Genomic DNA, 26,056 nt, shown 5'->3' with positions numbered 1-26,056 from the left:
TGCTGCATTTCTTCCCCTTCTACTTCAGTGGGGGTTCTCGTTCGTAAACACCAAGCTGCCTCTCTTTTACGCAGATGGTTATGTGAATTGTGCTAAATATGCGCACATATACTTGCAAAACCATTGAGTACATTATGCGAGAAAAAAATTTGATAAATGTGTTACATCAAGCTACCCAACAATCCAACGCAGTGATAAATTTTGGTGGTGTAGAACCTGAAGTGACCCAACAGTAGAACAAGTTTTGATGAGAGCAATGAACAAAAAACAGAATTTCACTTATAAGAGATTGGATTTCATATGGTAGGTCAGATCTGTTTAACATTCGTTTTACTGTCCCAAAATCCTGGTCGCAAAGAACAAACGAATGTCCTCTTAGAGGAAAGTCATCAGCAATCTTGTTAAATTCTTCAGTGTGTTATTTCTAGAAAAGTCTCCGGCAGTCTTATTTTGACCAGCATATATCTCACTGAAAGCGTACAGTGTTTTCGCAGTTCCTGGAGTGATATAATAAAATCCCCGAGAAATTAGCGAATTTCATTCCGATACTTTTCTGCCTTGTCTCTACCCATGTCGTGATTTCGAACCCCCCCTCCTTCTTCAACCCTCCTAGCTGACGAACCTACCATTACCGTATTAATGCTATATCAAAGGAGTTATTTGTTCTTATTTCATTACGCTAAAAAACCTTAATTCTTCTATGATCTTGCCATATATTCACATTGCATATTACTGTTCCTTCATTGGCATTTAGTGCAAAGTGTGTGGGACTTGTGCCCTTTCTGAACTAAACAAGAAATATGACCTCTAAGTAGAATACTTTGTTGTACAAGGATTGACTTCCCTGCTACACTAATCGATTTCTCTACATACAAATATCTTAAAACCACAGCTATCTTAATTTTGGAAAAAATGTGACTTATACCCCTTTCTGAAATAATTTATTCAAATATGGGTGAGCTATTGTCATTTTTGATGGATATGAGAAAGAGAAAGCACCAAAGAAATATCATCTGCGTCTTATTTCAACAGTCTAGCTTTCTGCTAATAGCTAGTTGAAATATATAAATAAAGCATTTTCTTAAGCAAAACAATGTCCCATTCTCTTGAATAAAATTTCTAATTCTTAACATAAATTGAAAAAAATGTTTCATAAACATGGAACAGCTTTGTAGCTCTTTTTTCATAGTTACATTTGTAAACAGGATATTTTGGTTGTATTTTTTTTCTTTTTTTAGAACATTATTTTCCTTTTTTTTTCTGTTTTTTAAAGCATAATTTTCCTATTTTTCCTACTTTTTTTTTCAAAAATTGTCTGCGGAGCCTGAATATACTAAAGAATGTGACTTTTAATATATTGTCAAGTTATGTGGATGATTAAATGCACTGTTGAAAACTAAAAGGCAACTTTTGAAGCAAATTTATTGGAACTTAGTAATGACTCATTCAACCTTTGTCCGATTCATTATCATTCTGCCTTTTTTTTTTAATTATTAGACATTTAAGCATCATTATATTAAATTCACTATTTTTACTGTACTTAAATTTATATGATGAAGACAAATAAGAATAGTTTAGTTTTTTAGGTGTACACTGATATTTTTTCAATCACAAGTAAGTGATTAGTAGGGGTGAGGGGCATTCATGTAGAAGTTTTGCTAATGCTCATTTCCAAAAATTGGCAATTTGATATTAAATATTTGAATTCTCTTCATGTAACAAGGTCATGAAAATTTTTATGAAGTCATGAAAAAGTCTTGGAAAAGTCAGAATTTTTTTCATCCAAATAGAGTATTAACCCTGTACATATAACTGTGTATAGGTATAGTAAATTCTATTGCTATTTTTTTCCCCAAAGTAGATACTATAGTGCAGGTGCTCGACTGGTTCAGCTATTTTTAAATGCATGAAATTAGGACTAAAAGAATAATTTGTTAAAATTGCGCTTTTCTCAAATCAATACATTGTTCTTAGTTGTGGGAATATATTTTTGTTGAATTTATTAAAATTTGATATTAATTTAAATATTTTTCATAGCTATATCATTTTATCGTCGAGCTATACAGCTTGTGCCTGACATAGAATTTAGAATTGAGGAAAATTCCCTTGAATATACAGGTACCTAACTTCTATCATTTAACTTTCACTTATTGAATTTGTATGTTCTTAATTATTTATTTTTTGTAATTACTTTTTATAGATTTCTCTGATGAATCAGATGAGTCAAGGTAATTTTTCTTAGATGTTTCAAAAATTTGTATGCATAGATACATTTGCAGATTATAAGTCAGATTAAATTTTTTTTAAAAATTCAGATCATTCAATAGAATTATTGGATGTACTAAAACATCTCTAAATTGCCTTATAAAAATAATGTACAGTAGTAGCCTAACTTATGCAAATTTATTACAAAAGTGCATTTCTCAGCTGCTTGAGATTTTATGCCATTCACTTGAATTTTAAAATTCATTTTTTGTGCTCCTTCTCCATCATAAGAGGTTAATAAAAGTTTTGGTTAATCTTTGTATTCTCGGTAGGGATCAACTTTTAGTGAGAACTTAAATGAAAAAAAAATATGAAAAATTCTGACTGTCAGTGTATAGATTAAATTTTGCCCTCTAGGTGCTTACAATTTCTGTTACATGTTGATTGCTCATTCAGATATATTGCACTTCTCTTCTACCCCTTGAAAAACACAAGGAAGCTTGCTTTAAATTTGAGACTGTTGAAGTAATAAAAGTAATTTTTCTCTAAAAAGGTTTTTATCTTTTTTTTTTTTTAGATTAAAGAACAACAATATGGATATGTTTTCTGAATTCATTGTAGTTTAGTGGTAATTTTGAATTCTAATTTCACTAAAGCTTTTTCTTTTTTTGTGTGTGTGTGTTAATTATGCTAAAAAAAACCTAGTCAAACTAAAAAAAATTTCCAAACAAGCATGATCTAGGAAGAATGATACTGTGCAATCTTCTTAATCTGCATACGTGCTAAACACATATGCCATTCGCCAAATTCAAGAGGAGTAGAAATATTACAGATTCTCCTTGCACATTCACTGGCTGCCTTAGGCTCTATGCGCAGAAACTGAGTGTACACGGGTTGAAACTGGTCTGTATAAACTTCTGACTCAGTTCATATGTTGGTTGCTTTAATCTCGCCCATGCATCTATGTTTAAAGCAGCTTCCTCGTTTAATCAACCAATTTCAATAAAAAGAGTTTGCTACATGCCAAGTGTAATCTTCCTTTATTGTTCATTATTGAGAAATTTTGCTGACATTAAACTAAAGAGCAAAGAACAAAATATGACAATAGGTTTTACTTGAATTGAATTTTGAATGACTTTATAAGTTGTGAAAAATATTTTACTGTAATTGTGCATGAATAAATAACATAATTCACGAATGTGATGGAATAAAACTTTGTTTGAGTTGCTTCATTTCAAAACTGTTTTTGAATTCTGTTTTATATACTTAAAATAAGGAAATTTGATTGTTTTACTCTTTCTAAGTCATATTTTTAAAATCTTTATCATTGTGTTTGTTAATGAATATTACTCAATAGTGCTTATGATGGAAATTCATCTGAGAGTGAAGATGAAGTGGACAATCTTGTTTGTAAATTTCAGATGCTAGCTTCTAAATCTTCTAACTTTAGTTCTTGTTTGCCAAAACATGAGCAAATGGTAAGTAAAACTAAGTGTGTAATTTCTTATTATAATAAGATGATGATTGTTTAATTATAGTGTTCAAAAGTAATTTGGAAGCATGATAATTGCTCAGAAACTAGACAGTGAGAAGCAAAGGGATGTAAGTTCCAAAATTGAAACGTTGGAGATAACCAGTACCAGTGGTAGATGAACTTTTCCTTTGTCTTTGGGCAAAAGATAGTACTAGTAGTCCTAGTAGGCGTTGCCATACAGCATGATTTAGGAAAACTTTTCAATGAAAGCCTACCTAAGACTGCAACTTTAAACACGTTTTAATCAAAACATTAAAATGTCCACTTAATCCTTTTGCGTCTTACTGCTGAAAAATCATAGAAAAGCAGAAAAATTAATCATAAAATTCAACCAAAAGATGTCGCATAAAATATTTATTTTCTATTATTTATGGTGTTTCCTTTTTTTGAAAAAGGAATTTTTTTTAAGGTGGACGAGTGAAAATCTCTTAGAACCAGTAGTTTTCCTGCAGACTGTGGCCAGTCTGCCAGACCTCCTGTTAGGAATCTCTTGTATAACCAGACATGAAAGATTTCCGCCTTTTCCTTGGTTGATCGTGACCAAAGATGTAGAGGTGTTGAAGTATAACCTATAAACATATTTCTTGGAGTTTAAAGTTTATCACTTCAAACTCGGGAAAATTGAAAAATAAATTGTTTTGGAAACACAGCAATGTTAAACTCGTGTAGGGCTGACATTGGCGAACTGACTTTGAGATTCAAATCCTTTTGCATCCTAAAAATATTCCTATTCGTCTGAACGTTAAAGGCTTTTTTAACTGTTGCTACCTTTAATCTGTATGAAATACACCGCCAACTCAGTCATTCCAGCCGAGGACTGCAGTTTCATGCTTATTAGCACTCATCAGCCCGGCTTAGGAAGTGACTGAGCTGGAGGTGGAAAACCTCTTAAGGAAGCCAAGAGTGCCAAACAAACTGGTAGCTAATATGGAATTAGCACTAACCAGACAAGTTACCAAAACAATGGTTTGGTTCAACTTAAAGATTGAAGGCAAGGCATGGTAATTTCAGTAAGTTACCGCCCTACAGCCAGGGCTAAGGCAGAAATACAGTATTCCTGAATTCACCATATAAGCTTAAGTTATTGCGAATGTAAGTTATTTTTTTATCATTTTTCCAGTATAAAATGCATTCTGAATATTGTGAAAGTCCGGATAACAAAGAAAAATGACGATATATTGAAAAAGTCATGATAATCAACAATATGAATTTATTGAGTAAAAATAAACTTTCAACTAAGCATCTGACGGATTTACAAATACAAATGTGATGACCAACAACAGGCTCTGGCCCCAGCTAGGCTGGTCCTAGTCAATTAATTAGTCCCCAATGAAGATCAATGGCCCTCTTAAAAGCTATTCACCCCCTTGCTCATTACCGCCTCTTCTGGTAAGCTGTTCCAAATGCCCACAACCCTACTAAAGTAATAATTTTTCCTACTTTTTAGATTAGCCTGAGGTGAATAGCTTAAAACAATGACCCCTCATCCTGCTTTCCATGCAAACATTTAACCCATCAACATCTTTCGTTTTGATAAATTTAAACAACTGAATCATTTCCCCTCTGGGTCTCCTTTGCTCCAGGCTATACATATTAAGCCTGGTAAATGTGTGCGGTATCATAATCTACATCTGAAGTCCCCTTGCCGTAGTTGGGGCGAACGTAACCTGGCAGCATTGCGAAGGCTACCCAGGTCCTAATCACAGCATTACGATGCTGCCAGGCTAGGTTTGCCCCAACTATAGTTTAGTAGTCCTTCTTTGAACCCTTTCCAATAAAGAAATACAGTGAAGCACCGTTTATCTGTTTTTAAAGGGACTGTGAAAAAAAGCTTACAAATGTAAAAACGTGTAATAGGTATAGGTTAATGTGTATTAGACTATGCAGGGACTAATTTAAAAAATGTATAATTGATAAAAACATATACAAGAGAAACATCGGTGATTTTGGTGGTTTATGAACGGTGCAGGTGCTTCACTGTATCTTTCTGAGATAAGAAGGCCAAAACTGAACAGCATACTTCAAATGAGGTCTTGTTTTACCAAACTCCTATATAGAGGCAGAAGAATTTAGATTTGTTTGAAATAGATCTATTTGTAAACCCAAACATTCTGTTGACTTTGTTAATTGCAATGCTGCACTGTTGACTAAACTTGAAATCCTGGTTTATAAAGACACCTACATTCAAGAATGGCCTACAAAGAACTATAGATATTAATTAATGACAGCCAAATGTAGCATTTTCATGGAACATAGCCCCCAAGTAAAACAAGGGTCAACTGTATTTAATATCACAATTTCTCACTTTATCATTCTTAAGACAGGGTGGCAACAGATCAGGGAAATCAGGGAAAAGTCAGGGAACTTTATTAATCAGGGAAAAGTCAGGGAATTTTGAAAAAATTACAAAAAATCAGAGAAAATTGATTTTATGAAGAAAAAAATTTTTTTTTTGCTTTACAAAATTAAGTACTTTAATTCCCTACGAATTTTCCGCCAATTATCTGTTCAAAAAAAAAAGTAAAATTAATGAGGTGCGATTGTAAACTGCCGCATTTGTGCATCTTTTTTCCTCATTGTCAAAGTATTGAATCTTACTTATTAACCACAGGATGAACTTCCTAAGATTGCTTCTGTGTCTGTTAGGTTGTTTATTTTACCTAGCATGTAATTTCCATTTACGCTTTCAATGCTACGTAAAATAAACAACCATACAGGCAAAGAGGAAACCTTCATTAATGCCTTAGCTCCTTGACTTTATTCCATTGCCCAGTGTCTTTTGTCCATAAGCTCATTACATTTTGCATTGAGAAAGGCGTTCCCTGAAATGCCAAAACACGTGTCTGCTGAAATCGGCAATTTGTGCTTTTTTGACGTTGTTTTTTCTTACTTTAAATATCTTTATTTTTTATTGTTAAAATGCTGTATTCATTCATTAAAACCTATGTTCTTGATTAGAGAAAAGCTCCCTATTAATGTATGTCAAATGGTTTCATCTGTTTTGCATAAATATGTCAATTAATTATATAAGAATAACTACATTACTTCTATTCTTTCACTATTACTTGTTATTATTGCAACAATTATTATACTGTTTGGAAACTTAGTTCAAAATAATTTCAATTACTTTTTAGTTCTATCATAAATACACATGTTTTTAAGAGTAATTTTAATAGTTTCTTAAAATTCTTATGCTAAATGGTTTCTGGAAGTAAAGTTTTTTTTTTTTTCTAATTTTCTGTAATCTTTCCATGTAGAAAAATTTAATATACTGTTTCGTAGGGGTTTTTTTTTTTCAAAAAAATGGACTTGATATGTTTACAATACTGCATTTTATACAAACATACAATGGATTTCAAGTAGAGCAAAGAAAGAAAACCATTATTATTGGTAATGTAAATCAGGGAAATTTGGTGAACTTAATCAGGGAAATCAGGGAAAAGTCAGGGAACTTTTTTTCACAGTTCCTGTCGCCACCCTGTAAGATTAATAGTTGACCAACTACAATAGTAGGAAATACAAAAAAGTGAATAATTCTTTTTTACTTGATCTTTGGCCTTCTTCAATTTGGGAAATTCTCTAATAAAGTCACGCAAAAGTCACCTTATAAGCAGGGCTGTGGAGTCGGAGTGTCGGAGTCGGACTGATTTTGGGATAAAGGAGTCGGAGTCGGAGTCGTTAGAAAACATGCCGACTCCGACTCCGGGCTTCTTTTTTTCTTTCCTTTTCACTGACTCTCCTTGCATTTTTTAAAAAGTGATTACCAATTGGTTTGATTACATGTATAAAAAGATACTAATGAGAAAATAACTGCCATTATGGCAATTAGCTAGCTTGAATGCTTACCGAACTTTCTGTAGCCGTCCCCTAGTTTGCTTGCTTTTTAACTTAACTAATAGCAACTGTCAGCAAACGGTTTTGTTGCCTAACATTTTCAAGTAATCATTTTCAAATAAAAATGAAATATAGTGTTTTGTTCGATCTCACTTATAAAATGGTAAAAGAAACGTAACAAATTAGTAAGTCGACGCCCGTAGTTAAGGTTGAAACGTTTAAGTTGATCGGCAAATTCAAAGAAGTTCTGGCGCGAAAGCACGAATCCAAAAGATTCGATGAAATAATCTAATGTTTTTTTTCTTTATTAAGACTATTTCTGTAAGCTTGGTTCTCACTAAAAAGTATGGAACAAAATAAGTAAATGATTTCTTGATTACAACACTCAAGAATTGCAGTTAATCTTAAAATCTTCATATTTAGGTTAATTCTAAAGCAGCCAATAAAATTTAAATTAAAAATTTAGCGAAGAAGAAATATAGGTATAGTAAAAGCTATTCGTACAAATTTGTATACGTTTTATGTAATATTAGCTCCTGACGTATATGTGCCCTATTTTCGTTGAAATTTTATTGATGAAATATAATTTAAAATATATTCGTGAAAATTTTCAGAATTAAAGTACGTATTTATATTTTTTTATAAACTCTGAAATTAACTTTGGGTGTCATCTACCAGATGGGTGTCACCCGGGGCAAACCACCCCCTCTCAAGAACTTGGATATAGATAAAAAGGTTTTTTTTTCTCAAGTTACAGCTTTCAAAAATTGAAAGCACACGATTTGATCAATATCTATTTGTTAAACATTAAAGGGGGGAAAATTACAGATAATCCTTTTTAAAATTTCTAAAAGGGATTTTTAAGTCATCTCACTTTTTAACTCGTAACTATTGGAAAGTTTGATTTTTAAATTGAATTTCTAACGTTGTATGGCGTCTTGGGTTTACAATAAAAAACAAAATGCGAAATTTTCATAAAAAGGAATTAATATTTCAATCTGTGTTAAGAGGTTTTCTCCCTTCCCTTGAATGGAGAGAGGGAGTTGAAAAATACAATTAAAGAAATTAAAACAAATTCGGAGTCGGAGTTGGAGTCGGAGTCGGGCGTTTCAAAATCTAGGAGTCGGGGTCGGAGTCGGCCATTTTCTTTCCGACTCCGCAGCCCTGCTTATAAGTGATTATGGTGTTTAAAACCTACTATTAATCTGATTATCCATAACTTAGAAGTCCTGTTCAATGAGCCGGGACTCAAGATAAGTGACCTTGTATCAAGCTCTGACTGTACATTGTATACCTCTAGTTGCAATTACTGTAGCTCATAAGGTTTTATAAATAAATGTATGCCTGCAGTAAATAAAAATGTCTAAAAGAAGAATAGCTTATGTGAAATGAGTTTTTATGTTTTTAATGATTTATAATGAGTTGTGTTTAAATTGCAATTTTAAAAATTGTTTTCTTTTGTTATACTTAGGCTAGCCATTTCTCAGACCTTCCATTTGAAATTTTTATGTATATTTTACGATGGGTAGTAGGACAAGATCTTGATGTATTTTCTTTGGAACAAATATCAAGGGTAATCAAATTTGCTTGTTTCTTTGTGAATAATAAAATTAAGAGCTCTTTGTCATTCTGACTTTTGTTTTCTGAACAAAATCTAACTCTTTTATGATTATCTGTTCTGCTGAATGATTGCTTTGCTTCAGTTTTAATTTTATTTAGTTTTATGTTTAACTTTCTATCATTATGCTCAATATATTTTGGATTAGATATGTAATTTGTGGGAGATTCTAGAGAATTTGAACTTTATTTTAGATTAAAAGTAAAGTTAATAAGACCATTTCAATGTTTCAAAAATTCTGTGTATTATATTGCCTAATTTTTGTTTTCAGTGTGTTTTCAAATGATAGTCAAATTCATTGTATTTTTTTCTTAGGTATGTCGAGGTTTTTATGTTTGTGCCAGAGATCCTGAAATATGGAAGTCTATTTGTTTAAGGTTAGCTCTTAAGTTCATATTTACCTTTGGTTAATTGCGATGAAAAATTAAATTGCAGTAAATGATTATTTTATGCGCGTTCATATGTAAACATTTATGATTTTACGACCAATCATTAATCCTGTTCTTTACATTTTCAAACTTCTTGTATGAACTCGGGGATTATACTGCTCTTACTTTTCCTACTTAACATTTGTTCCTACTTTCCTAATGTTTTTTTATGTTCAGGGTTATGCTACATTTGGAGTTTTCCAATTCATGACTTCTGCAAGAATTTTCTAAATACAGTTGGACCTCAATATACTCGGTACCTCTGTCACCCCTCGGGACTTCGAGAATGTGACCTTATAACTGGTTCATAAACTTATAACAAAAAAACAATTCTAAAATATAATGTTTTCAAAACTATATCACTTGATGCAGTTATGATGTTTTCATTAAGTTTAGTCATATAAAATTAATGTAATTAGTTAGAAATTAGGAAATTATTTGTTAAAATTTCAGTAAAAAAAAGTGAAAAAAGGCTGGAATGAGATAATTTCCAGTGATTTGCTGGTGAAAAATGGACATGTGCTTACAACGGACATGTGACACTATGGGGGACCTGACTTCGAAATTTATATGCATTGCTAAAAGCCATCTCTATTGACCTTGACCCTTATCTAAAAGCTGTCACCCTCAATCCACAAAGCATGAATAGGGACCAACAGCAGGGGAAACAAAACTCTCTCTTGAATGGTCCCTCCTACTCACTCCAGTCATCTTCTCCTATCTACAGCATTCCAATGTCTCTACACACTTTTTTCCTAGACTTTGAGGGGATAAAGGGTTTCGTGGAAAAGTTTTCCAAACATTCGTTGGGCAGATGGCATTTTGTCGATAAATGATGCTGATTTTTCGATATCGTACAAGCCACACAAGAATTTTTCATTTAAAAATTTATATATGAACCAATTAATTTTTTGTCCCCTAATATTCTTTCAATCACTAAAAATATTGAAAGAAAGTACTAATCTAAAAATAAATTTCCAAAAGAAAAGGATCTTCAAAGGAAAAAGAAAAGCAACTACCACAACTTTATCAAATACTAAAATTTAATGCACAATAATAATAATTTAAAAAGAAGTTATAACATTAGGGGTCCTAAGCTTGCATGTATCAAAATGCCTTCTATCATTTAAAATAATTTAAATATCAGCAGGATATGAAAAGATTGAAATCTCAAACATGTTGCCTATTTGTGTTTTATTATTGATACTGCTTGGCTCGGGAAAAACTACTGCTAGTCTCAGGGATAACTATTGCTTGGCTCAGGATAATAATATACAGTCGAGCCTCCATATATCGAACTTCCACATATCAAAATTTTCTATATATCGAAATCCCAGCAAATTTCAATGTTCATTACATAGAGAAATTGTTTCTATATATCGAAAAAATCTCTATATATCGAATTTTTTTGAGACATTCGTAGATTTTTTTTTTCCACTTAAGACTGTTTGTCTCATGAAAAATGAAGGTTAGGGGAGAAAATTATGTTTACTAAAGGTTGCTAAGAAACTCATAAGAAATCTGGATTTGAGGGGTGTGTACATAGGTCGTTGTTCCATTCTGTAGTTCTTAGATTCCCTCAGGTTTATTTCAAATCTTAGTGGAAACCAGTAACACTGTAAAATCAGTTTCACGTTATCCGTTTTGTCTGTTGATTATCATTCCTAGTCTTTTTAGCTTCAGTAAAAATCATTCAAGTTAAGTAGATTGATTTTTTACTTTTTTCTCGATTACACTGTCAAAGCGAAAATCCCCTCATGTTGCGAATCAAGTTGAACTGCGGAAGAATGAAGAAGTATGAAGGCATAAAAATGTAATTTCTGTTAATTTTTCAGTTATTAACTTTCGTTTAATCCGATGCTCGTATAAATTAGAAATTGGGTTTCATGCACGAAAATTAGCTTTAATTTTAATGTTTTAGGAGATTTTTATGATAAAATAAGAGTTTCTATATATCGAAATTTCTATATATCGAATTTTTTTCCGGCAATTTGCTACTTTGATATATGGAGGTCCGACTGTATTTTTGTAAAGTGGACTGTATATGATATTTGAAGAGTGCATTGATGAGTCATTGTTAATAAACAATTTATTTACATGAAGATATTGAATTGGCATTGAAAAAAGCTGCAAGCATAATCTCAGAATCCCAAGTTTTTTTTTTTTTTTTTGCAAAATTTCAAGACAGTATGCTACAGAAAATGCAAATTGACAAACAGGCACTGTTATCTTTATAGTCTGGGCACCAAATGCTCAAAAAAAAGGGTAACCTTGTTTTGAGGTATGAATAAAATTTTTTCACTGTTTTTGAATGCTTATCTTGTGTAGATTTTATATCCGGTTGATGCCACTCTGCCAGATTTGAGCAATTTGAGTAATTCAAGATGGCGTCCAAGATGGCGCTCAAAAAGGTGAAAATTTAGTTTTGGAGCGATTTTATCATGTGATATTTCTTTTTATATGTTTTTTAGGTCAAGGAATCAGAATACAACGTCATTTTTGGTGAAAAATGCATGCAAGCATGTTGACTTAAAGCTTTATTGAATCAAGTTGACAAAAATGTATTGTAATGCTTTGAATAAGAAACCAAGGAACTATGTTTTAAATGTTAACATTAAGGATTAGTTTCTAAAGTTGCAGTTTAAAAGATAGTAGTGAAGTTGATATAAAACAGATATATATGATATCGTTACCTGAGCTCAAGGTTACATAGTTGTGAAGTACAAATCAAGCTAAAATTCTTCTTCAGAGTCTCTCATTTTTCAATGCCAGCTATATTGGTTTTTGGATTTCAGCACCTTTTCCCTTCATGTAAGCATTGACACATTATACTACACGAAATATTATTTGCCTTACAGCTACATCTCATAGTTATGCAGGATTGTTCAGATCGGCATGAACACTTCGTCATTGCTATAATGTAGTCTGGAGCAATTGGAGTGTTTTATGGAATGGTAAGGGGGGGGGGGGGGAAACTCTTTGTTGAATTCATCTTTTTGCCAACCAAATGATGTTGGATCTGGGTGAAGAAATAATGGACTGTTTGCAGATAACCACAAAATAGTTTGAAAGTGAGCCCGTTTTACATTTTCGGCAAAGCAGTCCCTGTTGGGTGGTAATAAAGCAAATGAAGTAGCTCGTAGCTGTGCTTGACCAATTTTTTTTGCCCAAAGAGAAATTCTTACTTCTGTCATATTAGTAGCACCTTCAACACCATAACAAGAAACAATAAATGCTGTGCATTCTTTAATTACCTCTGTCATACAACTCTCTTTATGGCCCAATTTTCGTAACTGTTTACCAGCCTGAAGACACTTCAGAACTATTTTCTTTCCTATCCCATAGAATGGAGCTACAGAATCACAGCCAGACAAGGCATGAGCAGCCAGCAAACTTAAAATTATATCTTTGTATTTTGAAACTGTTTCTTTGATGTCTACTGATGCCCTTCCTGATTTTAATGATACAATACAGATTTCATTTTTCATACCTAGTCGATGGTAGAAGTATAACAGTAACATGAATACATCAGTGTCATCACATATAACATGAACAGTTTAATTTTCTTTCATTTTAGTTTCAGATGCTAGCTGCTGGATCATTATAATGTCTGCTTCTTCGTGTTTTGTTTTTAAATCAGTTCTCTGACTGAAGTTGCCCCTATGTACTTGAAATGGCTTAGTATTTTGTCCAGTAACAACCAAACGGTTCTCAAATGGGACATTACAAACATTTGTAGAAATGAAGTTACATAAAAGTTGCATATCAATTGGCGCTTGGAGTCGTAATTAGGCAGCGTTATATTTTGTGGGGGAAGTGGTGTCGTTTCAGTTAGCACAAACTTCCTTGATACTTTCTTCCCACGACTGGCTCTTGTTGCACTTTTGATGCTGTAGTCATAGTATCTGTCAAATACCAGGTGGACATGAGCGTCTTTCAACATGTCAGTGATGTTTTCAAGGAAATTTTTCAGGAAATCATACACACTCTCCTACAGGCCAATGCACAACCCACAGTAAAGTACAACTGTCAACGATTATTAGTGTCGGTGGCTTACTTCTTCTATTAGATTGCGATATACTCATAGTGTTCATTAAAGTAGACATACCAACAACCTCTCTCATGTTCTTTAAACATATATGGAGGAACAGAACAAAGTTTCGTATTTTAAGACAACAGTCATTTTTATATCTCTGTACGCTTGGAGAGCAATGATTTTGGAATAAAAAAGAGAAACGTCCATCTGTAATGCAATTGGAATTTTGACACTCTCTTTATCCTCATCCATGCGTACAACAATTTTTTTTTTTTTTGACTGACATGAAATCCACTTGGGAGACTTTCTTGAAAATTATGTACTGCTATCTTAGCCATTTCATAAGCTTTGTCCACATTAACTGATTTATCTGCTACAATTTTTCCAGATACAATGTTTACCAATCCTTGAGAATGCTCTTATGGATTTAAAAGCTGTATACACAATTCCAGTTTTTTCCTTAACTTCTCCCTATGTACAACATCACGACTGATTATTCTGTTACTTTCTTCTTTGTGTAAAGGCAATTTGTCAGAATCCTTTTGTTCCCTCAATTCAACCCTTGAAAATCAGAAAGTAGAACAGTCTATGAATTTCCCCGTTTTTACAGTAACTCTCTTCATTATCTTAGAATCGATTTCAGACAATCTTATACATATAAAATCTGAGTATCTATCTATCTATCTATCTATGTCCAAGCTTCTTCTCCCGAACGACAGTGAACTGACCATCGAACCAGGTATCGATGGATTCGTCATCTTCCCGTCTTCATGTTTGGCTATTTAACATAATCCTCCGATAATAATTAGCGGAGATAGCAATTAAAAACTATTAATTATGACTCTTAGATTTCAAAATCAAATCCCTATTTTTCGAAGGCTTTCCTCCATTCAAATTATTATTCAGTGCTTCATCTCAACTTTCCATAACAATGCTTTTATTAAAATGTATAGCGGGTGAAGAAAATCATTGAGATGAAAGATCTGTTGCCATTTTTTTTCTCGAATATGAACAGGTAAAATTCTTGTTTTTATTTTGAGGCTTTTCCTGTAATCAGGGGATTTAAAATGTTTACTTTTTGGGGTTTTCCGCAGTCTGCCGCAAAATTTCAGTGACTTTTTTTTTTGGTTCAAGCCTGATTGTTAAATACGCGTCACATGACATAACTTTCATTTTCGAGGAGGACCGTGCACGTCGTAAAGTAAATGAGTGATTTACAAGTTATTTGAGTTCTTTGAGGGTTTGTACCTGGAAAACGGATTGATGTAATTCTTTTACGACCATGTGGATAGAATCCATCCAAATATTTATCTGAGTGGTATGTTGCATTAATAAACACCCGGGCAACGCCGGGTAGTAGACTATTTTATGTAAAAAGCGGATTGTTATTGTGCATAAATATTTCCGATATAGTCTATCAGATGTAATTCAGTTTAACGTGAGTAAAGATTATAGTTGATAATGCATATATTTTCCCCTTTTGTGCTGACTGAAAATGTACTCATAACTTGTATCATTGATAACGATTATTAACGTTGATGAGGTGTTTTGGCAAAAATATGTTTTACTGGTGTTTTGCAAACCTTGCTTTACGCGCATTTATTTATTCCTTAACGCGTTAGAAACTAGTGTCAGTGTACTACAAACGCATCAACTGGACTGCTCTTACATTTTTTAGGTAGCCCGTGCAACGCCGGGCACGCAGCTAGTATATGTATAAATTTTGAATTCTGTAAAATGCAAAACATTTTCCATTGAGGAAAAGTTTCGAATTATCAAATATATTGAAGATAATGGAATGCAAGGAAATACTGATTTGGTTATAGTAAACCATCTGTTTTAGTGAACTAACTGCTGGGTGCACACATGGCCATCGGAAGGGATGGGCGAGCGGGGCGATGCCCCCGGGCACTAAAATATGAGAAGAGGCCATAAACTAAATTTTTGATGCATTGTAATTTAGTTTCTAAAATATTAGTATCATTATTTTTTTTATCAAAAATAATTTTTAAATGCTCGAAAAAATTAGATTTGCTTTCGTAAAATACACATACATTTAAGATTACTTGTTCATCTATGTTTAAAAATTAAGTTATGATAACGTTCGGTACTTTTCTATCACACGATTACAAGCTCTAAACAGCTTGTTAATGCGATTTTCGGGGTTTTAAAAGAAGGCCTTTAAATGTTCATCTTACTCTATAAAAAAAGTGTTTGGTGGGGGAAGGGGGGGGGGGGCCGAAGAATACTCGCCCAGTCACAATCATTTTTTAGGACAACCCTGGGTACGTATACAGTCCACTATAGCGGGTTCGACCGTATAATAATATATTAAAAGTTAATGTTGCTTCATAACAAAATTTTCAACGTTCTGGGGCCATCTTGGATGCCATCTTAAATTACTCAAAATGCTCAACTCTGGCAAAGTGGCATCAATCGGATCTGAAATGTACATAACAGGGGCGTAGCTAAGGGGAGGGGTTTTGGGGACAAACCCCCCCCCCCCCGAAAAGTTAGTCTCAAAAAAAAAAGAGAAAAAGAAGAGAGAAGAGAAAGAAAAAAAAAGAAAAGGAAAAAATTCCAAGCGATTATACATATATATATATATATATATATATATATATATATATATATATATATATATATATATAAATATATATATATAAAAGAAGTAACCCCCCCCCCCCCGAAAGTCGGGTCTAGCTACGCCACTGGTACATAACATAAGCTATCAAAAACAGTCAAAACATTTTATTCATACCTCGGAATACGCTTTTCGAAATGGCACCCTGACTATTAGTCTATATATATTATTGTGTCGATATATAGAGTAAACTCCCAGTTGCTCGCAGCCTTTTACGCTTTCAAAAAAGAAAAAAAAAAAAATCGGCAATGATTAAAAGTATAAAATCTATTTTTTTAGAAATTCCTATTTCTTCTTTCCTTTTCCCTTCCATGACATTTAAACATCCAAGGTCACTGAAATCTAACTAGTTAAACCTGATTTTTAAATCTACACTACTTGCTAGTTTTTAGATCTGCCACACTTACTGAATTTTTGATCTACACTACACGTATATAAACAAGTGACTGTACTAGTGCTGAAAACATTCTCAGTCTCCACTGTGCGTTTTTGGTGTAACTTAGTTTCATCTGTTGCAGGTAATCTGTTTGCACGATTTGCTCGCGTATATCTCTGATTCATTTGCAATCATGAGCGGTCCTTTTTTAGCTTTTACATGCAATTTTTATATACACTGTTATTGTTTTAGCAATATTTTAAACGTGTGTGATTGTTTTTTTGTTATTGCATACCCTTAGCATAGTTTATACCTAGTTTGCGGTTTATCCGTGAATTCGCTTATCCGCAGTTACCATGCCACTCTAATCCGCAGATAATCTGGAGTTGACTGTGTAGCTAACTGAATTAGTTAATTTTCCAAATCCAAAAATTCATTCCTTTTGGTCATTTTAGAAGAAAGAATGATTTGTTACTGATTTTATACAAACTTAAAATTTGGAAATATTTAAATCAGATCAAAATTTTATTTTTGCATATTTTTAGGATATGGGATGTAAATGTTGATACTCCAAATAAATATGGCAGTTGGAGGGATATGTTTATTCAACGTCCTCATTTGTCTTTCAATGGTGAGTGCTTCAAATTTTAGTTTCCCCAAGTTCAAAATTTTGTAACATATTTTGAATTTACTTTTGTGATCTATTTTGTAGTTAACTAATAAATTCAAACTTTTTTGACACATAATATAAAGTAAATTAAAAAGTAATGCATGATTGAAATCAAATTTAACAGTTAAGACACCAAGAATTACAGTACACTCCAAGTACAAGAGATGAAAAATTAATTTGAATGCTACTAAAAGCTAAAACCTTTTGTGTGAAACAATTATCTTAACTATATTAAAAGTCTCAAAAATTTCACCTAAAGAAATAATAAAAAAAAGGTAGTATAGAACGGACTAAGGGACTATTCAGGATGTGTATTCTGAATTCTATATGTTTTTTTTTTTTTTTTTTTTAACACTAACATTCACTGACCGCACCCACCATACAATTTTTCATAACAATTTTCATGAGTTAATTTTTAAATGTTCTTTAGGATTCCTCTAAGTCAATTAATTTACTCTTAGGTATATAAATATTATGCACTAATATACTTTGAATGTGGACATAAAAATCTTAAATACTTTAAGTCATTTAAATGTAAAGCACTATATAATTTCAGAGATGCTGTTAAGATCACATTTTCATACTACATGCCGTTTGTATTATTATTGAGGCTTTGCCAAGAAACTAGTATGCCCCAAAAGCAGAATACTACTAAATTTGCAATATACGTCACAGAACAGATGACAGAGCTGCAGAAGAATTCTGTTCAAATGTGAGAGGAAAACTTAGATCAATTTTCTGTGAAATTTCTGAAGAAGCCTCAGATTTTCTTCAAATATCTTCCAACTCAAGATAGAATTTTGCACAAAATTCTGCAGATTCCTTTAAATTGGAAGAATACTAAAATTCTCGGAAATTACGATGATTCGGCGGAAAGCTAGTGAAAAATTTTGAATTTGATAAGTCAGGAACTTTAGATTTACTTTGAACTTAAAGAAATTTGCAAAATTTATGCAAAATTCTATCTTGAGTTGGAAGATATTTGTAGAAAATTGGCAGATTTTCTTCAAAAATTTTACATTCTAAATCTAAAAAATTTCTGATTTTTCTAGCATTTTTGGTTCCCCTTTCCCTTATTTTTCCCAATCGATCTTTGTTACTGCAATTTCCTCCCTAAAGGTATGTTTTGGAAACATGCCAACGTTGAAACACTTCCATCACCGAAAGTTGTGTGTCTTGTTTGAGATTTCAGTCCTTTCGCATCTTGAAAATATTTCTATTATTGAGAAAGTTTTGAAGCAGTTTATTACATGCTACCCTAATTCAACACATTTCATTTATTATTTTAGTAATTTATTTATTGAAATTGCTTTAATTGCTTCTTCATGCCGTGTAAAATTAACCAAAAAAGAAATGTGGTTTGACATCTAGGTGCGGAATTCATAAATTTTTGTATCTCAGTTGGTTTAGGTTCTACAAAAATGAATAGCAACAGTGAAGTTTTAAAAACTGGACTCCCCCCCCCCCCCTCTTGTATGAAACGCTTTTGATTTTGGGCTCCCGATTTGTGGAAAAAGTCACGTTGGTTGTTTGTGTGTACAACGCTTGAAGTACTTGTAGAACAATTTTTGTCAAATGATTTTATGTTTCAGAACAGAGTCAAATATTCTGCTTTGGTGCTACCATGTGAACTCTTTCATTTTGCATTGATTACAAGGTGTAAAAGAAATCCATTAATTTACAATTAGCTTTCTGGATCGAAATGACTCTAGGAACGTCTACATATATTATTTTTTAAAATGTGAAATTGCTGGTTCCAGCAGAGAAGAATTAATGGAGGAATTTCGAAATTATGTTCCCTTCAATTCAAAACCAGTGAGTTAAATGAATTCTGCTGCTGTGGCCTCTGACTCCAATATTACTCATTTAGCAAACAATAGTGCTTTTATCCAGATATGTTTTATGTGTTTTGTATTCCTTTTAAATAAAAAAAAACATATTTTAGTTTGTATTATATTTAATGAAATAGTTAAATTAATTTGTAAGATTATGAAAGAACAAGTAGAGTTCTAAATTATTTAACTCTATTACCACCCATCTACCCACCCACAGACAAGACAGCCAATGCAATTTTGAACACCACATTCTGAAAATGCAAAATCGATTTTTTTTAAAAAAAATAGATCATTTTAACTAATGATTTGAAAAACTTACCTAAATTATGATTTTAATTGTGGTTTTATTAAGGTACTTTAAATCACCAAACCTTGAAAATGACCAACCTTAAAAAAAAAAAAAAAAAAAAAAAAAAAAAATTGTGCATTAGTGCTTCAGAGGAAAAACTTATTTTTATGTTTTCTACTGATACGTTTGTTTTTATTGTCATTTAAATGCTTACAAATACTTTGTTTTGTTTAGGTGTGTATATCAGCAAAACAACTTACGTAAGGTATGGTGAATCTTCATTTCAAGATGCAAATTATAGGCCTTGTTATCTAGTTGAATATTACAGATACTTACGATTTTTTCCAGATGGTATGTATTATTGGCATTATATGTATGTAATATCAGCATATGTATATTTTTCCCTCCCCAAAATCTTAGATCCAAAATAATATTCTTTCAATCACTAATATTTGGAATAAAAGTAATTAACTTTAAAAATGGATATCCAAAATAAAATAATCTTCAAATTTGCTGCAATAAGGATATAAAACTACTTGTGAATAGCGAACTGATAAGCCAGTTTTAAAATGTAAGTTATTTTAAATCAAGATTGTATTTAAAACAAATGAAAAGAATAATTAAATGCTTGATTTTTAAAACTTAGCAGTTTCATGAAAAACAAGCAAAAATTTTATATCTGTTAACAACATTAAGGGTTGCATGCAAAAGAAATTTAGGTAAAAGTTTTCAAATTTAGAAATTTTTATATTAAACAATAGAATTTAATGCTCTTGGTTTGGAAAAATGAATATTTTTTTTACATGACTGAATAAATAAAAACTTCTTCGCTTCTTCTTAGGAGTAATTCTGATGCTTACTACTCCAGATGATCCATACCAATCTTTGTACAAGCTTCGCCAACAAAAGTCAAAATACCCAAATGTAATGTATGGTCGCTACAAGTTAGTAGGTAGTACTGTAATGGCTGTAGTAAAAAAACCTAAATCAGATACTGGTAGTGCTCAAATACCAAATTACAGATACAGGCGTCAGAGGCAAGCAAATATTTCAGAAACAGAAGACCAAACATTTCATCTTGTGAGTTCAATTTTATAATCCTTTTTATATACAAAGATACAAGTTTTTTTTTTTTTTTTTTTTTTTTTAAGCCCTTCACTTTATTAACATTTAATATTTACTTATTCTCAGAGCAAACATAGTTTAATTTTTATGATCGATATGTGTTAAAATGGTATTGAAAATTGCATTTTAAACTTCATTTAATATATATATATATATATATATATATATATATATATATAGTACATCTACAATCAATTGCTTTCCTGTAGGAGCTTGAAGTGAAAAATTACAAAAAAAGATTGAACTGTCAGCTAAACTGGAATCGTTATTCTATTCATATCATTTACAGGTTTGTAATTTTTTTTCTATCATTTTCTCTAGCTCCTTCTTTTAACTGTAGATCTTATTATAATTTATGTGATCAGTTTATATAATGTGTAAAAATAAGGCCTGTTTTGTATTTAATTTTGTTTAATATCTGTACAATAATTTTAATAAAACTGTTCACTTAATATAAAGTAAAATTATTGTCCCATAATTTAATGAAATCACTGCAACCGAGTTTTACTTGTGAATTTTGTTGGTATGCTTATGAATATTGCATACACTCTAATATTTTATTCTTAATCAATCAATATAAACTTTTAAAAATAATGAACAATTCCGTCTTTTGATTTGTAACCTTTTAAACAGTTAAGTTTTTTTTGTTTGAAGATTCTTGTGGTTTATGTAAAAAACTGTATGAAGACTAAAGTTTAAAAAAAAAAGTTTCCTGTTATTTATTTCTGTTTTGATTCATTACAAAATTTTAAAAAAAACTTTAAGATGTGGCTGTAGGAAACTGTCAATTTGAATTTAACTTATCTTTTACATTCACTAAAATATGAATTTCTGTTTGCAGAAATGGCCAGGAAGCTGTTTCAAACTTTGACTTACTGCCCACAAATTTTCCATGTTTTTGGTTTTCTCGAGTGAAGAGTTTTACCATTGAATCTGAAAGTCCTTTAAAGTAAAAAATGAAACTGTAGAAGCTTAGCAGACAACTTTTTATTATTCAGATTTCTAGGAGAAACCTAGCCAATATTATATTCATTGTATTATAAATAAATTTTATGCCATTTTGTTGAACATTTTAGTCAAGTGTCATTTTAAAAACAAACATTTTGAACTTTAATGATGAAAAAAATTACAAATGAATCCAAAAAAAAAAAAAACAATTAAAACCCTTTTTTTGCTGGCTTTGGAGAAATGTTTACTTTAACAGGCTTGCACAGTTCAATAGTACTGTCTTCAGCTTTGAACCACCAGGTATTTTTCTGGCTGTTTCTTGCACTGGTTTCAGTATCGCTAAAATCTAGCACAAGACTCATTTCAACATGGCAGGCCTCTGCAATGAAATCATTCATTCATTAATCATTCAGAAATTTTTACATTATCTTTGTTGGTTAAATATTTTCCAAAAATGTTGACTTTAAACTTATACTAAGTAAAGAAATACATAAACAAATACAATTTAGGCCACAAAACTCAAGTTTTCAGTTGAGTAGCTAAGTGATTAAAGGATACCTTACGTTCAGTAGCCGTTTAATCACAAAACAGATTTTCTTTAGCATAAGAAACCAGAATCTTAACACTTGTTATACATCTAGGCAAGTTTTGGTGGCCTCATATCCAGGCCTGTCATTTGGAAAGATTCCAAGGATTGAGGGCAAAGGCTATATACACTCATTGTGTATCATATGAAAAAAAAAAAAAAAAAACATGCACACAACAGGGTGGCGAGAAATCAGGAAAAAGTTGAGGAACTTTCTTAATCAGAGAAATATCAGGGAATTTGGAAAAAATAACAAAAATTCAGGAAAAATTGATTAAATGAAGAAAAAAAAATTTTTTTTTTTGCTTTGCAAAATTAAGTACCCATTTTTCCTACGCAATTTCCGCCAATTAGTTTAAAAACATTAATGAGATGCGATTATACACTGCCCCATATTTATGCATCTTTTTCCTCAAGGTCAAAGTATTGAACCTAACTTATTGATCACAGGATGAACTTTCTAAGATTGCTTCTGTGTCTATAAAGTTGTTTATTTTACGTAGCTTGAATTTTTTTTCCATGCGCTCCATGCTAGGTAAAATAAACAACTCTACAGACAAAGAGGATGCTGTCATTATTGACTTAATTTGTCTTTACTCATTGTCTTGAAGTATTTAGCGTACTGTAATCAGGATTTCAAGAAAAAAATTTTGTTTTTAAAATTAATACTTGGGGGTTTTTAATATAATTGCTAAAGTTGAATGTTGAATGAAAATCAACTTTGTTTTTTGCCATCGTATTATTTGTTATCACCTCAGATTATTAGAAGTTGTTTTTTTAACAATTTGCTGCAAGTAAAGTATTTGTTTCAGATTTCCTATAATAATTCTCTGCAGGTAATTTAATATACTGTTTTACCAAAAAAAAAGGAGCATCTTTTCAAAATATATTTTTAATTAACAGCTTAAAATGTTTTAAACATGGCATTTTATTTAGTGTACAGTAGTTTTTAGCTAGGATAAAGAAAGGAAGCCATTAATATTATCATTGGTAAAGTAAATCGGGGGAAATTTGGTGAACTTAACCAGAGAAATGTTTTTCTCAGTTCCTGTCGCCACCCTGACACAAACTCATGTAAAATACATTATGTTTGGCAAGCCAGAGAATTCCTGAATTCCTTAAATGATTGGTCTATGTCTGGGAAAATGATCCTTGGGCAGAAATTTTTCGGGTGGATGTCATGGGTCATAAAATAAATGGGGGCAAATACCTCACTAGCAAACTTTTTGTGGAATTCACTGTATGTTGGTAGACAGTTCTGATATACAGGCTACATTCCCAGACCGTAGGCTTCTATGATACTGGATTACAAAAACTTATACAACTGTATGACAACTGTTACAGTTCCAGTGGTTCTTATATGAAGAAGTCACTGAAATAGTGTTGTATCTTTTCAATAAAAAAAAGAAAGCTTTACAGGTAATTGTTTTGTTTCTTTTTATTGACTATGGGAAACTAAAATCTAATAATTTTAAAGTAAAAGAATCATCACAATGGCACATTTAGCTACAATACAGAAATATGTTTTCTATCAAGAATTCATTGTGGAAAAAAACTTTTAAAGAATAAAATTCAGAACTGCTAAAAAAAAAAAAAACTCTTAGAAAAGCCTAATACTGTGCCTAATCATTCAAATACCACTTAAGAATGTTTTTTTCCTCTAGAAAAGAAGTCAATGACGTTGCTTTGACTCACAATGTGTATGAAAGATTGTTTTTTAGAATATTTGCAGATTGTTGAATTTGGAATTCATTAGTATTATCTAGTAGAACTAACATTACTTATAATTTATGTGTATAAAATTTTATAAATATTATCAAGTTCACATTTAAAAAATCCTGTTTAGGACAAGCGTTCAGCCAAAGAATTTAATTGATAATGTTTCGAAACTGCAGCCAAAAAAAAAAAAAAAAAATCATATTAGAATGATTATGTAAAATACTGTTTTCCAGCATTTTTTTCTTTTTGGAATGGATGAGTGTGGATAATATTTAAAGCAAGCAGCAAAAGCACTTTAAAATGATAATTTATCTGTACCATGCTTTTTCTAAACCAGGTTATACAAGACTTTATTTAAATTATTTTATTAATTTTGTAAGTATTTACATGACAAAAATCGGGCCAATATGTGTTGTATCTAAACCCTATTTTGTGTTATGCAGAAACAAAACAATACATAACTTGGAAATAACCCAAATCTAGGCAATGTGTAACATGTTGTATTTAAGTCAAGCCTTTTGGAGCAAAATTTGATAATAGCTGAAACTTCATTCCAATAAAATATACAAAACTTGCTATATTTTTTATCATTTGCTAAATTAAGCTTAACGTTAATTTCTGGGGTATTTAACAGTGAATGGAAACAAAAATGGTATTCAATTTGTTAAAATTGCGTTAATATCGAATCTGTGTTATAAATAATCTCATATTTTGCTCCGAGGAACATCGAAACCGTGTAGTACAATGTTATACGAGGGACACATGTTTTTGAAAATGGCTCTATGTGTTTGTATGTTTTTTAAATAAACAAATCCAATTTACATTGGATATTTGCCAAATTTTGCAGAGGACTTTCGGTGCTTAATTCACAAAGGGAGTTTTTCAGCCGTAAAATGGAACGTTGATGCTTGTTAATAACAATGACTGCATTTGGAATTTAAAAAAATCTATAGGTATCTTAATTTAAATTTTGAGTCATAAAATTGCTCGTTTCTATTTGTGGCTGGGAAGTCTTATACTATTTTTCTGATGTTTTATTTAAGCCTGATTATTGAATATCCCTCACGTTCCACAACTTTTCTTTACGAGGTAAACCGTGCAATGTAGTTGGTATACTACAAAGCTTCATAATGCATGCCGGGTAGTTTAATCTATAATGGCATTAATATTTATTCTGACAAAATTAATATTCAATGAACTTTTTTAAATACAAACTATGTAAGATTGGATTAATTTCTCAAAGTTATAAATGGAAGATAACAACATTTTGGAAATACACTTACCTGACCAAACACTGTGTGAAAGCAAGACAGAAGTGTATAAGCGATATTGCAAATTACCTTGCAATCTAAAATCTGCCAGTCTTGGTAGAATTAACTGGACTTGCTGATCAGGATATTTTACCTGTTTGAAATAAATTTATTAATATTTGCAATTTTTAAAACCTTTTGTGTTAATTTGTAACTTTCTGATATCAATAATGCATGAGAGATATTTACAGCCATACAAATAATAGAATTAAGCATGAGAAATCAATCCCATTATTTTATCAGCACAGAACTGATCTTTTACCTTAGCTTAATAGTGAGATATGATACGTATTGTGTTAGAGTACAGTGGAAAAAAAAAGGGGTGAAAGATCAAGTATATTAAATGACATTGCAAACAAAATAACAGAACCAACATTATGCAGAGATTTGTGCAGGACAAGATTTTTTCTTTTAAAATTAAGCTTTGAAGGAATAAACCTTTTTTTAGACGCAGAAGACTCTGTTTGCATCATGTTAATTTTATATTTGCTCTCTAATTACATGAGCCTTAAAATTACTATGAGGTGCCACATTGCTTGGAAGACAGTCTATTTTTTCCCTTATTATGAATTAAACTCAGACACTAGGGGAAAGGAAGTGTTTCTAACTACGTGATCACATGCCAAGTTAGTTTCATTCAAAAAATAAGTTTGTCAAACATTTCAGTCGATTTTTCATATAAAATTATGAGCCTAAAGAAAATTTCCCCCTTGTTAGTAGAGTCATATTGAAAATAAAATTTTTAAAAAACAGCTAGTACAAAACAATTAGCACATTTTATGATTTTCAATGATATTACTACAGCACCTTATTTGGTACATTTTTTACAATTTCACTATCGTTTTCGTAATAAAAAAAATGCAGGAGAGAATAGTATTGTCCTTTCCAAGAATCCCTTA

The 26,056-nt window shown here is 31.5% G+C and overlaps 2 protein-coding genes across 2 annotated transcripts in view; one reads left to right on the top strand and one right to left on the bottom strand.

The window, feature by feature from the left end:
* LOC129234127 (F-box only protein 9-like) overlaps positions 1-21,662 on the top strand; it is a 43,509-nt gene extending 21,847 nt beyond the window's left edge. The window contains exons 4-13 of the mRNA XM_054868020.1: positions 2,038-2,118; positions 2,201-2,228; positions 3,563-3,683; positions 9,045-9,146; positions 9,507-9,568; positions 17,221-17,306; positions 19,704-19,820; positions 20,311-20,549; positions 20,804-20,883; positions 21,436-21,662. Coding sequence (XP_054723995.1) covers positions 2,038-2,118; positions 2,201-2,228; positions 3,563-3,683; positions 9,045-9,146; positions 9,507-9,568; positions 17,221-17,306; positions 19,704-19,820; positions 20,311-20,549; positions 20,804-20,883; positions 21,436-21,547 — 1,028 coding nt within the window. The 3' untranslated portion in view covers positions 21,548-21,662. The remainder of the gene's footprint in view (positions 1-2,037; positions 2,119-2,200; positions 2,229-3,562; positions 3,684-9,044; positions 9,147-9,506; positions 9,569-17,220; positions 17,307-19,703; positions 19,821-20,310; positions 20,550-20,803; positions 20,884-21,435) is intronic.
* An 89-nt stretch (positions 21,663-21,751) lies between these two features.
* Positions 21,752-26,056, bottom strand: part of LOC129234126 (integrator complex subunit 4-like) — a 61,329-nt gene continuing 57,024 nt past the window's right edge. Inside the window, exons 18-19 of the mRNA XM_054868019.1 lie at positions 25,131-25,251; positions 21,752-21,921 (exon numbers count right to left, since the gene is read on the bottom strand). Coding sequence (XP_054723994.1) covers positions 21,752-21,921; positions 25,131-25,251 — 291 coding nt within the window. The remainder of the gene's footprint in view (positions 21,922-25,130; positions 25,252-26,056) is intronic.

Source organism: Uloborus diversus, chromosome 1 (assembly GCF_026930045.1).
Source record: "Uloborus diversus isolate 005 chromosome 1, Udiv.v.3.1, whole genome shotgun sequence".
Lineage (NCBI taxonomy): Eukaryota > Metazoa > Arthropoda > Arachnida > Araneae > Uloboridae > Uloborus > Uloborus diversus.
This window is presented reverse-complemented; position numbering and strand designations above follow the sequence as displayed.